Source organism: Gekko japonicus, unplaced genomic scaffold (genome assembly GCF_001447785.1).
Source record: "Gekko japonicus isolate JY-2015 unplaced genomic scaffold, Gekko_japonicus_V1.1 scaffold224, whole genome shotgun sequence".
Lineage (NCBI taxonomy): Eukaryota > Metazoa > Chordata > Lepidosauria > Squamata > Gekkonidae > Gekko > Gekko japonicus.
This window is the reverse complement of record NW_015170894.1, coordinates 230,697-245,585: the sequence shown is the minus strand read 5'-3', so window position 1 is coordinate 245,585 and position 14,889 is coordinate 230,697. Positions and strand designations below refer to the sequence as shown.

The 14,889-nt window shown below is 47.6% G+C and overlaps 1 protein-coding gene across 1 annotated transcript in view; it reads right to left on the bottom strand.

The window, feature by feature from the left end:
- The window catches only part of LOC107116551 (A-kinase anchor protein 13-like), a gene marked incomplete at its 5' end in the record, with an annotated part of 206,382 nt that extends 192,121 nt beyond the window's left edge, over window positions 1-14,261 (bottom strand). The window contains 2 exons of the mRNA XM_015418487.1: window positions 10,653-10,803; window positions 14,235-14,261. Coding sequence (XP_015273973.1) covers window positions 10,653-10,803; window positions 14,235-14,261 — 178 coding nt within the window. The remainder of the gene's footprint in view (window positions 1-10,652; window positions 10,804-14,234) is intronic.
- Between the last annotated feature and the right edge of the window lie 628 nt (window positions 14,262-14,889).

The following is a 14,889-nucleotide window of genomic DNA, read 5'->3' as shown; positions in this document are numbered from 1 at the left end:
GTGTGGCCTTATGACACACTTCCGGTGATGTCAGGGGGTGTGGCCTTATGACACACTTCCGGTGACGTCAGGGGGTGTGGCATATGCTAATGAGTTATGCTAATGAGTCCCCCTAGCTCTTTTTCTACGAAATGACCCCTGTGGGAAACTAATTGGGAAAGGGGCAGGCTGGGCTTGAACACAAGAGCAGGGAAAAGACCAGAACGAGGCCCACGGGCCAGCAGCAGCCGCCTCCTGCAAAAGCAGACTGGAGGCACTTAAATGACCAAAAGATGGGGCACAGCGCTAGACTGACTGACTGACTGACTTGCCTTTATACCCTGCCTTTCTCCTCAATGGGGACCCAAAGCAATCCTGCAAAACAAGTTAGGCTGGGGGCGAAGGGCGGGGGAATGGCCAGTCCAAGGTCATCCAGCGTGTTTCCAGTGCACAATGGGCTACTGAACCTGGGTCTCCCAGATCCTAGTCTAACCCAGGGGTGTCAAACATGCGGCCCGGGGGCCGAATCAGGCCTCCAGAGGGCTTCCACCAGGCCCACAATGGAACTGGCCGTCTCCTGCTTCCAGTTCTGCTGCTGCTGCATCATAGCTTGCTTCGCCAGACTCTCTTAATCACTCAGCCATTTTATGTTTCAGCCTGGGTCCTAGAACTCTGAGCATGAGATTCCTGTGGTGAATGTCAATAAATCAAAAGTAGGTTTGCAGCTTACAGAGCTAATGTTCTGGGCATGTTTTCATTTTAAGTAAAAAAAATATATATTTTGTGTTTGTGTCCTTTATAAAGTTTATATCTCCGCTACCTGGAATTACATTTTATGACACACATGGCCCGGCCCAACAATGTCTCATTTATGTCAGATCCGGCCCTCATAACAAATGAGTTCGACACACACCCCCGCTCTAACCACTGCACCACACCTGCTCTCTGCACTGTAGATTAAATGTTTCCTTGACCCATTTCCTCTCTATCATGAGTTTCCGTCCGTCGGACTATATGGCAAAGCACCAAATGGGCACCCATGTGATGAAGCACTTGAGAGTATTAGACCAGGCAAGGAAACGAGGGGCAAGGAAACGAGGGCTATGTTGCAACATCACGTCCCGAGGAAACCCCAGAAGTGATGTAGGGTGGCTCTAGGAATTGCAGGAGACGGCAGCAAAACCACAGAGTTTCCACCACAGTGGGAGGCCCGGCAGCCCTAGACGTCTCATGCTACGGGGCTGGATTGCTTTACGCTGCGTAATCCGCCTTGGGTCTCAGTGAGATATGTGGGCTGTTGATAAAGTGAATAAATAGATGCTCTGGAGCTTGTGAACAGGCCAAAGCCACAAATTTGCACAGGAACACAATGGGACTGCGGGGAGAGCCACACCAGCCTAAGATCCTGGCCTAGAGCCGCTCCCCTTCGACTCCCCCCCCCTCCCAATCCCTGCACACTTTTCAATTTTCCCCGACTCCTGGCCTCTGTTCCAGCCTGTCTCTCGCCTGTTATTAATCCTGCAGCCGTCAAATAACACGGCCTCTGAGTCACTGTCATTATTTCCAAGGAAACTGGTTCAATATACAACTTCAACACACAATTAATGTACACTTGGTGGAGAGCGGGAGGCCAGGAGGACAGAGCCAGGCCGACAGAGATAAAGCCAGAACCGGGGGAGGAGAAGCTGCGGCCTTTAAACAGCAAACAGGCCTCTATTTACTGGACAGAGGCTTGCTGTATCCAAGGGGCGTGCAATTGTCCTCTGCATGGCAAAGAGCAGAGCAAAACGCAAGCTATCTTCTTGTGCGCTGCATACCCCACAGACTGCGAATGGGTGCTTCCCAGCCTTTGAGTCCAGAGCAATGGATTTGCTTCCTTAGAAAGTTCCATTTAAGTACAGGAGCAGCTTAGAGACCAACAAGAGTTCCAGGGTACAACGGAAGGTCGGTCTCTAAGTTGCTACTGGACTGGAATCTAACTGTTCTTCTGCTGAACAATATGGCTGAAGCTTCCTTAGAAAGAACATTCAAGGTTAAACGGGAGGACCAGTAGAATAAAATGGTGGAGATGTTTCAGATGGTACATTCCAAGTTAGCAAGGGGGGAAGAGCATGTAATACACCTGAATGCTAACTAGTTCAAGTTTAGTTTATTGTCTTAGCCATTGGCCATAACAACACAAAATAAATCAAAGCACAACCAACAGTATACATCAGTAACTTACAGTAAGTCCTAGACCCAGTCTTATCTTTTTCGCCGCCAGTGCAAACAAAGCCATTCTGCTAGTAACATGTGCATCAATATCAGAGAGCAAGAAAACGGTCAAATCCTGCTCTGAAATTCCATTATACAGAGGCACGTAGATATACCAGGGAGAAGTCACCTAAAATAAGCAACCCAGCTGGGTTTAAGGCCAAGTGATCAGTACATCAGGCCAAACGCCTGCCTGAAACATACGACAACCTTCCACCACTGCCCACTCTGGGCAACTGAGTGGTGGAAGAAAATGCATGGTATCACGGATACAGCAATATCTGTTCTGATCAACACATCCACGAAGCTCTAGGAATTTCTCCAATCTCAGTGGTGTTTACCATAAGGATTCCTAGAGTGTCACTGATGCAGTGATGTCACCTCCAGGTGACTATCTGGACGTAGGGTTGTCAGTCTCCAGGTGGGGCCTGGAGACCTCTCGGAATGTCAGCTCTGCTAAGCATCCAGAGCCATGCAACTTCCTGGCCTGTGGGTCCAACAACTTCTTTTTCCAAATGGTTGAGGACGCTGCAAGAGGATTGGCCATACTCGATTTAATATTAACCAACAGGCAAGAGTTCGTAGTTAGGCTGAAGGCAGTGGGAACCTTACGGGAAAGTGACTGTGTCCTCCTAGAATTCCTTTTGCTGTGTTGGTCCAAGAAAGTTCATAGCCAGACGTGTATGCTAGATTATCATGAACTCAGAGGCATGATAAGAGTCATTCCACAGGCAAGAAACACTGGAAGGGAAAAGGGTAAGTGAAGGATGGGCTCTCCTAAAACAAGAGCTCTTGCAAGCTCAAGCCGTCACTATTCCAACACAACACAAACATGGTAGGGGATCCAAGAAGCCAATCTGGATGAACAGAGAACTCCGTGATGAGCTAAGGGAGAAAAAGGAAGTGTTCAAGAAATGGAGGGAAGGACATGCCTCTAAAGAGCAGCATTTGAGGGTTGCTAGGCACTGTAGGTCAGCCATCTGAGAGGCCAGAGGGAGCTGTGGTTGGCCAAGGAGGCTCACTATAACAAGAAAAGCTTCTTCAGCCATGTGAGGAGCAAATGCAAAGTAAAAGAGGCGATAGGCCCACTGATGGGTGAAGACAGAGAAGCTATGTTAGAGGACAGAGAAAAAACAAAAAGGCTCAAATCCTATTTTGCCTCAGTCTTTTCCCTGAAGAAGAGAACAAGGATTTCTAGAGATGGTAGTAGGCAAAGCGTGTCTGAGCTGGTGGTTGACATGGATACAAAGATTGTTGAGAGGCACCTGGCTGCCTTGAATGAGTACAGATCCTCTGGGCCAGGTGATGTACACCCGAGAGAGCTCAAAGAACTTTCTAGAGCCAGGCCAACAGAGAGGGAGCGAGAACGGAGATATGCCAGAAGAACAGAGAAGGGCAAATGTTACCCCGGGTTTCATAAAAGGGAAGAAAGATGACCCAGGAAACTACAGGCCAGTCAGTCTGACCTCTGTCCCAGGGAAGATACTGGAGCAGATTTTAAAGGGGCCGATCTGCAAGCATCTGAAGGACAACTTGATGATAACAGGGAAGTCAGCACGGATTTCTCCCCAACTGGTCCTGCCAGACCGACCTCATTTCCTTCATCTATCGAGTGATGGGTTTACGAGATTGTGGGATCATCGACAATATTGTTTACCTGGATTTCAGTACAGCTTTTGATAGGGTTTCCCATGAGGTTCTGACAGGTAAACTGGAGTACTGTGGACTGGATTCTAGGATAGTTAGGTGGATAGGGAACCAGTTGGAGAACAGCACCCAAAGAGTAGTTGTCAGCAATGTTCCCTCTAAGCTGTGGAGTTTTGTGAGCAAAAATTCCACTTTGTGAGCTATTGGCATTAAAGTTGAGTGAGCAATTTGGCCACTGCATAAATTAGTTTGCTCTGGAGGCATCTTTCCTGAGCTAAGACAAAAATGTGTGAGCTGGAGGCTAAAAAACTGTGAGCTAGCTCACACTAACTCACCTTAGAGGGAACACTGGTTGTCAGTGGAATTTCCAGTAGGGTGCCACAAGGCTCAGTTCTGGGCCCGATACTTTTCAATATTTTAATAAATTATCTGGATGAGGGGGTGGATTGGATCCTATGACTGTTAGGGGGATCTGAAACTGGCTGACAGTTCGCACCCAAAAAGTGCTTGGGAATGGTTCCTCATCTTCTTGGAGAGGAGTGACAAGTGGAGTGCCTCAAGGATCTGTCCTGGGACCTGTTTTGTTCAACATCTTTATCAGTAATCTGGATGAAGGGATAGAGGGAATGATTATTAAATTTGCAGATGATACTAAATTGGGAGGGGTAACAAATACGATAGCAGACAGAGTCAGGATACAGGATTATCTTGACAGGCTGCAAAACTGGGCTAAAACAAATAAAATGAATTTCATTGGGGATAAATGTAAAGTTCTGCATTTAGGTAGGAAAAATCAAATGCATAATTATAGGTTGGGGGGACTTGTCTTGGCAGTAGTATGTGCAAAAAGAATCTAGGGGTCTTAGTAGACCATATGTTGAACATGACTCAGCAGTGTGATGCGATTGCTAAAAAGGCAAATATTATTTTGGGCTCTGTCAACAAAAGCATAGTGTCCAGATCACGCAAAGTGATGGTACAACTTCGCTCTGTTCTGGTTAGACCTCACCTAGAGTATTGTGTTCAGTTTTGGGCACCATAATTTAAGAAGCTGCACAAAGCAGCCAGTCAACCCAGCCAGTCTCTTCTGAGTGGCAGTTTTTCCGGCCTAACACTAAAGGGGCCAAATTTAGAATGTTCATATAGAATGTTCTTACTCAATTATATATAAGGAGAGATGGTGCGGAGTTTTCGGCTAAACATTAGGAAGGACTTCCTGACTGTTAAGAGTGGTTCCAAAGTGGGACAGGCTTCCTCAGGAGGTGGTGGGCTCTCCTTCTTTGGAGGTTTTCAAACAGAGGCTAGATGGACATCTGACAGCAATGCAGATTCTGTGAACTTAGGCAGATCATGAGAGAGAGGGCAGGAAGAGTTGCTTCAGTGCTTAGTTCTTGTGGCCCTTTCTTAGATACCCAGGGAAAAGATGCCACTTTGGGGTCAGGAAGCAATTTTTCTCCAGGCCAGTTTGGCCAGGGATCCTGGAGGTTTTTTTGTCATCTTCTGGGTGTGGAACAGCAGTCACTGCATTGTGCAGGGGGTTAGACTAGATGACCCCGGAGGTCCCTTCCAACTGTATGATTCTATGGAGGGAACACTCATTAAATTTGTAGTTGATAACAAAGTGGGAGGAGTAGCAAAGACACCAGAGGGCAGAGATACAACTCAATGAGATTTGAACACCCTGGAGAAGAGGGCAGATGTGAATAAGATGCAATTCAACAAGGATAAGTGCAGAGTTCTACATCTGGATAATAAAAATTCGAATCATGTATAATGGATGGAGGACACAGTTCTGGATAGCTCTGTGTCTGAACAAGATCTTGGGGTACAGATGGATTGTAAATGAAATATGAGCAGTCAGTGTGATGCCGCTGCAAAAAAGGCTAATGCAGTCGTGGGGCGTATCAAGAGAGCCATAACATCCGAATCACAAGATGTCGCAGATGTACTGTACACTGCATTGGTCAGGCCATGTCTGGAGTACTGTGTGCAGTTCTAGAGACTTCACTTCAAAAAGGATGCAGGCAGAATGGAATGGGTGCAGAATAGAGTGACGAGGATGATCAGGGGCCTGGAGACCAAACCCTAGGAGGAAAGGCTGAGGGTACCTGGGAATGTTTAGTCTGGAGAACAGGAGGCGGGGGGGATATATGATTGCTCTCTTTAAGTATCTGAAAGGCTGTAGCAGAGGACAGGGAGCTGTTCCTGTTGGCAGCAGAGGACAGGATTCACAATAATGGGTTTAAATTATGGGCAGAAAGGTACCAGCTGGATATTGGGGGGGATTTTTTTTACAGCAAGAGCAGTTCAGCAGTGGAACTGGTTGCCTAGGGAGGTGGTGAGCTCCCCTTCACTGGCAGTCTTCAAGCAGCAGCTGGATGAACATTTGTGGGATGCTTTACGTTGATCCTGCATTGTGTAGGGGGTTGGACTAGATGGCCTCTATGGATCCTTCCAGCCAGAGAGATCAGAAGACAACAATCAGCTGGGAAATCCTTTCCTGGCAGGGGGTTTTATCGGGGAGGGTACACCCCCCCCCCAAGATCTTCCAGTGAGGAAGCATCCTACGTTTCCCCACATGAACCTCCATGCCACCTGAACGATTCAGAGTCCTGTTCCAGCTGCCCCTCTCTTTCTGAATGGAGAAAAACAACTGCCAGGGATGTGGCCCTTCTTGATTATGGCAGCAGGACGTCCTTCCCACCTTTTATTCAGCTACTGCTAAGTCTGACAGCACCAGGTCAAAACGTATCTGTTTTCCCAGGCATTTTATCGAAAGCAGTAGTGTTGCTGTCGAGTGCCTATTTCTGTACCAGATTCTATGCTAACTGTTTTTACAGCTATTCATGCAGCCAACGTTGGTGCAGTGATAATAGAGTCTGAGTAGCATCTGTGAGACCCAGGTTCAAATGCTGCACTCTGTCATGGAAGCTACCTGGACGACCTTGGGCCAATCACAAGGTTGTTATGAGAATAAAATTAAGGAGGGACGTATGTTTCCAGCCACTTTGGGTCTCCAGTGGGGAGAAAAATAGGGTATAAATGAAGTAAAAGATATTTTATGATATTACTAGGATATCTCTTGCACTGCACAATTTGACTGTTTATCTGAAGCATTTTAAATCCTTTTGTTAAACTCTTATTGATGGTTCTAAGGGAGGTGCTGTGGCTCAATTTGCAGAACACCTTCTTGGCATGTATGAGGTCCCAGGTTCCATCCCTGGTATCTCCAGTTTAAAGTATCAGGCAGAAGGTAATGTGAAAGACCTCAGCCTGAGACCCTGGAAACCCACTGCCAGTCTGAGTAGACAAGACTGTCTGTGATAGACAAGTGGTCTGATTCTGTATAATGCTGGGAAAACATATGGCCGCACCAGCAAGCAAGAAGAAAAGGAAAAAAGCAGGTATAAGGTGAAAATATTTATGAGAGCTTAATAGATTCCCTATGCGTTTCGCTGTTAAGCTTCTTCAGGAGACATCTCTATCTCACCCGCCTCATTGCTCGAGGCCGAATTTGAAAAACCCTGTAGAAGATCCCCTGAAGAAGCTTAACAGTGAAACACAAGGGAACTATTAAGCTCTAATAAATATGTGCACCTTGCCCCCCCCGCTTTTTTTTTTTTTTTGCTTTTTTTGCCTCTGATTCTGTACAAGGTAGCTTCATGTGTTCTAAAGTTAAACCAATAAAATATAAATGTTCTGTCAGTTTTGTTTGGTAAAAGATGCTCTAAAAACTAATTTTGATAGAGCATTCTGGGATGCAAACGGTTAAAACAAAGACTGCACTGGAAATTGGGAAGGCCGCACAAGAGAATGCATGCCTAGCTATAAGCCCAGCTATCAATACTGTCTTGCCACCACATCCATTGCAAGAAACACAGTCAATAAAGTCAGTATGTTATGGTCTGAGAACCGCTTTGTCCCAAGCAGACAAACCTTACACATGACCACTGTAGACAGGAGGGAATTCACCCGGGAGAGCTGACCGACAGTAATTCATGTATCTCATCAGGCAGTCCCTTGCCAGCGTCTCCACCCAAGTTCCCTTTCACCAGAGAACTGCATCCAGCACCTGCTTGTTACAGACAAGCCAAGATGCACAGCTGCTCTTATGGAAGGGTCTCCTACGGACAGCTGAAAGAAAAGTGTTCTCCTGGTCTGTTTTGAGAACAGCAACATCCACAACAATTCAGAGCCCCAAGAGGTTAGAATATTGCTATCTAGAACCAATGCATTCACAACCACCATCCTAGCAATAACAGCGTGTGTTCATACCCCTGTGTAGGCAGAATTCAGGGCTGTATACTCTGCAGTCCACCTACTGCAGCTAAAATGGCCCCGCCAGGGTTCCCTGTCCCCCATGGCCAGCACTTCGGGGAGCATTTGGGGCTACAATGGTAGGAGGAAGCCAAAAAGTTGTGCTCTGTAGGCAAAAATCCTTTCCACTGTCACAACATTCTGGTAGATCCAAACCAGAACATGATATTGGCTGCAGAACTCCACCATAGAACAATCTCAAACTTTTTGTTTGTTTCAGTTTTAAAGAGACAAGTTTCAAGTCCTTAAGGATCCACAGTATGATTAAATCTCAGAAACCAGACAAGCAAAAGAACACGATGCTAACACACATTCTTCAGGATGCGATCCGTACGGAAGAGTTACAGAATTCAGATTTTCTCTGTACCAAAAAAATGCACATAGCCCTACACTGAATGTTTCTCCATTTATTCATTTAAGTCATGTTGACACCACCTCACAAACATAAGGTTCTCGAGGTGGTGTTTAAAAAATAACAAAACACCAATGCAATATATCACAACAGAAACAATATTTTTAAAAGGGGGAAAGGATCAGCAGAAAGCAAAGATGGAACACCAGCAATTGCAGCAAACCCTCCCAAACCAGAAGCAATGGAAACAACAGAAAACCGGCAACAAAATCCAATCGAGCATAAAATTTGATGTAACTAGACAGCCACAGCACTCAGGAGAAAAATTAGACACACTCTAATATCAAACCAATTATGAAAAGCCAATCATTAAAACATTGTTATCAGTCCCCTAAAACTAGACCACAAAAGCATCAGGCAGATGGTGATGGCGGGGACCACCTCAGAAAAGCTCCGTCCCTTGCTCCCACCCCACTCCTTTCCAGCAAAGGGTTCCATCCTCAAGAGGGCCTTTAGTCCTCCTGACTTAACACGTTGACAAGCATGCCCAAGAGCGGGCATTCCACCAAACTGGAGTCCACAAAGCGGACCACAACCATGTTTCTAACAGAATTACCTAAGTAGCACAAAACCACAACACGATTAAGAAGCCGAAACGAAGTTCAACATAGTTACAAAACCAGAATCTAAAACTTTGGTCCCCATGGAACTCGTGGGGGAAGCCTTCAATTTCTAGGGTCGCCAGCCTCCAGCCACTACAAGCAGGGGTCATCTTGTAGAAAAAGAGGTGCAGGAGCTCATTAGCATAACTCATTAGCATAACTTATTTGCATATGCCACACCCCCTGACATCACCAAAAGTGTGTCAGAAGGCACCACTGGACTGTTTCGGATGGCTAGCTATTGGGGGGGGGGAATGTGTAGATCTATCCTCGCAGAGGAGGGAGAGCTTGTACCTGAAGAAAACCTGGTCTTAAAGGTAGGGTGCGTGGTGGTGTTTGTGCGGTGGGGGGGTGGGGCCTCTGCAACTTACCTGGCTGCTTCTTGCTCTGACTGAGGGCTGCTGGGAGCAGGGGGTGGGGCTTGTTGCATGTGCCCGCCCCCTGGGCTCTTTACTGCCGGAGCTCCGCTCCTGTGCGCTCCTGCAGGAAATGACCCCTGACTACAAGTGATCTCCAGATGACGGAGAAATACTGCTTTGAAGGGTGGGTTCTATAGTGTTACAGCCTACTGAGATTGCTCCTTCCAAACCCTGCCCTCGCCAAGCTCCACCCCCAAATCTCCAGGAATTTCCAAACCTGGAATTCTTGGCAACTCTATCAACTTCTTTCTAAAGGCCCAAAAGAGAGCCAGCGGCACAGGTTTCAAGAGGGAAATGGAATGCGGTTGTGGAAAAAGTTCCTGCTCTTCACCAATGTCAGCCTCAATTCAGCCAAGAAAAGCACCCTGAGCAGACCCTGACTGGAGCGCCCAAGGAGACTCCTATGGGAGATTTACAAGGCTTTAAGAGACCTTATCAAAGTATTTGGCATGGTCAAAGTCCAGTGCTGAACTCTGAACACTGACAGCATGTGGTCCATCTGGATAGCATCAGGCAGTCAGTTGGCAAACCCAGTCAGCTTCCCCTTTCCCAAGCCATTTCGTACATATTCTGAATCCATCATCACCTGCAGAAATTCAGGTAGCCATAAAACAAATCAGAACCCACAGCATGGAATAAAATGAAGGAAGGAAATGGTAGCATCTGGCGCCACATCGAGCCATGCATCGGTCTGCAAAGTTCCTATATAAAGTTTACTGCAGGGGTTCCGAGTGTGCATAAAAGTTTGGCAAATGATTGCCCAACCTCACTCAGCTGTGGGGAGCAGAGGCACCTCTTGCTGCTTTGAGGACGTCTCCAACGCTTGGCATGACTGGGACAGGGTGAGGGGGGAGCTCTTCCTATTGTACTGCGAAGTGGAGGTGCACAGCTTGACTTCAAGCCTCAGGGGGGCAAAACAGATAAGAACCCACGTCTTGGGGGAGGAACCAGGTGAGCCAGCAAAAACACGCATACCTCCTGGCTTACAGTCAAAATCTCAAAGGGGTGGATAAACATACTTACCAGGAGCAATTGTCTCTAATGTCCCTGAAGTGACCTTCCTAGTACTTGTGCAGTGTTGGACGGCAGACCCAGTAAACACCAGATAAAAAACTACATCATCGCCTTCCACGTTGTCGTCTTTGGTCAGCAATACAGAGATCAAGCAGTCGCCCTAGAAGAGAGAACAGCAGAAGAATTTAATCCTCGGAGTCAGTGCGGTGTTGTGGTTGAGAGCATCACACTAAGATCTGGGAAACCGAGGTCTGAATCCCCAGTCTGCCATAGAAGCTTGCTGGGCGACCCTGGGCCAATCACACTCACTCAGCCTACTCCACCTCCCAGGGTTGTTGTGAGCATAAAACAGAGGAGTAAAAAAACATACATGCATTCCTTGGAGGAAGGTTGAGATTAAAAAAAAATGGGATAGAAGGGTGAACAGATGCAGAGAGACAGGGTTCAAACCATTTATTCTACCCACCCCACTCACCCACACAAAATAAACTCTGCCAGTAATATAAATTCACAATTGCAGCACATCTTTAAACAACTCCAGAATTAACACAAACGCAGCTGGATTCCTGAGACCTAGGAAAGCGAGGCCTTCTCAACAGCCTCCACGCCCGCCCTCCGTCCTTCCAGAGAGACGTTTTAATTCAAGTGTGTTTACCTTTCCCCGCATATTATTGCCCAAATACTGTCATCTGTTTGAGATCACCACCACACAAGGTGGTTATTATAACCTCCTTCGTTCTAAGCAGCGGACAAATGGAGAGCCAAACTGCCAGCCCCATTTGGAGAAAGCCGCAGGAGATCAAAGGCCTGCCCTGGCACCGGCAGGCAAGCGCAGGATAACTTAATTTCATACCTAGCTTGGACTGACTCATGTTTACTTGGCTCCGAGCCCGGCTGCCAATGAAAACATGCCATTTTCCTTCATTCGGAGCAAAAAAAAAAAGAAGACACCTTTACTTTCAAGCGATGAACCTCTCAGAGAAGCGCAGGATGCCTCTGGGCTGTGCGGTCAAGTTCACGCTCCCCTTTTCTCCCCAGCAGAGCAGCTTACAAGCGATGCTCCCTCTAAGCTGTGGAGTCTTGTGAGCAAAAATTCTACTCTGTGAGCCGCTGGCATCAAAGTTGTGAGCGAGCGATTTGGCTGCTGCATAAAAGTTTGCTCTGGAGCCCATCCTTCCTGAGCCAAGACAGAAATGTGTGTGCCGGAGGCTTAGAAACTGTGAGCTAGCTCACACTAACTCAGCTTAGAGGGAACACTGCTTACGGGTACTTTTGTCCATTTTACCCTTGTAACAACCCTGCGAGGTAGATTCAGGTGCATAGCCATCATAAGCTTTCGTGTGCACGTGAATAAAACTTTGTTGGTCTTAAAGGGGCCACTGGACTCAAACTTTGTTCCTGTGAGCTAGGTTTGGATGAGCGTGCGTGTGAGGGTGTGTGTGAGGGGCCAAGGTCACCCAGTGAGCTACTGCGACAGGGTGGGGATCTCAACCATGGCCCCCCAGATAATACCACCACACCACACTAAGGAGAAGCGGAAAGTGTCCCACAGAATTTTTAATAAAGGGGCCACTGGACTCAACCTTTGTTCCTGTGAGCTAGGTTTGGACGAGCGTGTGTGTGATGGGCCAAGGTCACCCAGCGAGCTACTGCTGCACAGTGGGGATCTCAACCATGGCCTCCCAGATCTTACCACCACACCACACTAAAGAGAAGCGGAAAGTGTCCCACAGGGTTTTTCAATGAATTTATTCTGAATGTTCATAACCCTGTTCTGTACCTGAAGGGTGAATGTCAGTCAGTGGAGCACAGGGGTTGGAGTGCTGGGCCTGGTCCGAATCCCCACTCTGCCATGGAAGCTTGTTGTGTAACCTTTCGGACAGTCATTCTTTCCGCCGAGCCTGCCTTTCAGGGTTGTTGTGGTGAGAATAAAGTGGAGGAGGGTGAGAATGATGTTGCAAGCTGCTTTTGTCCCCCACGGGGCAGAAAAGTGGGATACAAACACACTGCAGCGCCCTGGAGGGGAAGGCCTGCAGAAAATCGCAGCCTCGTTTTAAAGTGTCTTCTTTCCCCGTGGTACGTTTCTTGGCCCTGTTGGTGGGCAGGGCAGAAGTGAAACAGAGTGGCTGGCCAGAGTTTCGCGTGTAACGTCTAGTCCCACCTGGAGTAAGACTAAAATATTACGTGTCTGCTTCCTTCCTGGGTCCTGGGCACTCGTCTAACTAGCAAAGAATGAGAACTTGTAATTAGGAGGCAAACCAAGTCCGCTCTCCCGAGGGAGTCCACCCATCCCTCCCCGCTCAGTTTGTGGGAGCTAAAGGCCAAAGCCGTGTGGACAAAAGAGCCCCCGTGTCCACAATTTCCCGACAGGTAATTTGGGGAGAAAGGCCCGAGGCAAAGCCTTACCACGCCTTTGGTGGCTTCTTCAAACACCCATGAAAATTAGCAGCTGACAAATGTCATACTACCACTCGGCATCCCAGCAATTACCAAAACACCCTCTGGAAAATGATCATCCGTGGCAGGAGAGCTGCCAGGGTGAAATAACGCCTCTTGACGAGCTCAAAATAGCACCATCACACAGGAGGCTGCCCACTGCACCTCTGTAGGATTCAACTGTTCTAGCTTTGCTACTCTCTGCTCTGGGTATGTTCTGTAGCTGCAACCGGATCACTCAACTTCTCCAGAGGCGGAGGAGGTGGCCTATTGCGGCCCTGTTCTGTGCTTGCCTGCTTCCAAGACTAGGAATTTGTGAATAAACACAGTGGACATGCTACTCTGAAGGAGGGCAACTCTTCCTCCTAGGCCATGGTTTCCTGTATGCTTTCTGTTGCTTCCCTGAAGGCAGAGACAATTCACGGCAGCAGCAATGGAATGTCCATGCAGCAGTTTCCCCCACACTTATCTTGCCCCGAGTTCATGGGAGGGCTTTTGTAGGTTTTGTAGTAAAACCAGCAACTGACATATCAGTCGACTGTTAGGCTACAATGATCGGTCAATTACCAATTTTAAGCGAATGGGTCTCTTCTTTTTTTTTCCTTTTGAAGCTCAAAAAAATTCCTGGGGTGAGCCAAGAAGGGGAAATAGCAGCCATTGGGGGGGGGGGGGGGCGGGGGGGGGGTGGAAGGAAGGAAGGAAGGAAGGAAGGAAGGAAGGAAGGAAGGAAGGAAGGAAGGAAGGAAGGAAGGAAGGGAGGGAGGGGATGATGCCGTGGAGATTCTCCAAAACAAAACACACACTCCGGCTGAGACACAAAACCAGTGGGGGGGAAATCTGTGTGGAAACCGTTCTAAAACTGAACTTTTTCAGGGGAGAAAGCTGTCCCTCTCCCATCACATTTCTCAAAAAGAAGCACACCCGCCCTACAAGAAGTTTCGGAGAGCCCCACACTTCAGAGTTTAAGCAGCTCCCAAACTCTGCAGCTAGTGAAGGAACCCCCTAAGGTCAAACACAATAGGGTTTTTCCCCCCCACCAAACAGAACTGGAGGGCAGTGTTCTTATTAAAAGCAAAACGAATGCCAAATGGAACACAGCCCTTCAACACTTGCTAATAACACGTCCATTCCGTGTGCGAGCACAAGATTAGTTACGTGGAGGGGCGAAACAACTTCTGGTGACAGTTTGTATCAAGTCTTACAGAGGCAGGATGGAGCACAAAACCACGGTCACAGATGGTCACAGATGATTTCCCAAGAGGGTGCGAGCAAAACGCTCCGATGCCTTTCATCGAGTTTCATTGCAAAGAGCCCTCGGCCGGGAAAGCATTTACCGCTTTATTAAAGCGCTCAGTTTGGTGTGTGGATTAGGTGAGTGAGAATAATATGACCCATTAACATGTCTAGCTCTTTGCAGGAAAGAGAATAATAATAAGTGGGCAAAACATACCCCCCAGGGTCAATTTGCAATTATTTTACCTGCCCATGGGAGCCAGTTTGGTGTAGGGGTTAGAGTGCTGAACGGGGAGACCCAGGTGTGAATCTCCCGTCTGCCCCAGGAAGCCTGCTGGGTGACAACGGGGCTTGTTACACACACAGCCTGACCTACCTCGCAGGCCAGCTGTGAGAATAAAACGGAGGAGAGGGGCTGTAAGCAGCTCTGGGTCTCTGGGTCTCCACTGGAGACTGAAAAGCAGGGTATAAATGAAGTAAACAAATGCAGTAGTGAGCAATTGTTTTAGGAAGTTCTCTGTGGGGTAAACACATAACACACACACACACCCCAGTAAACCACTTTAATAAGGGGAGA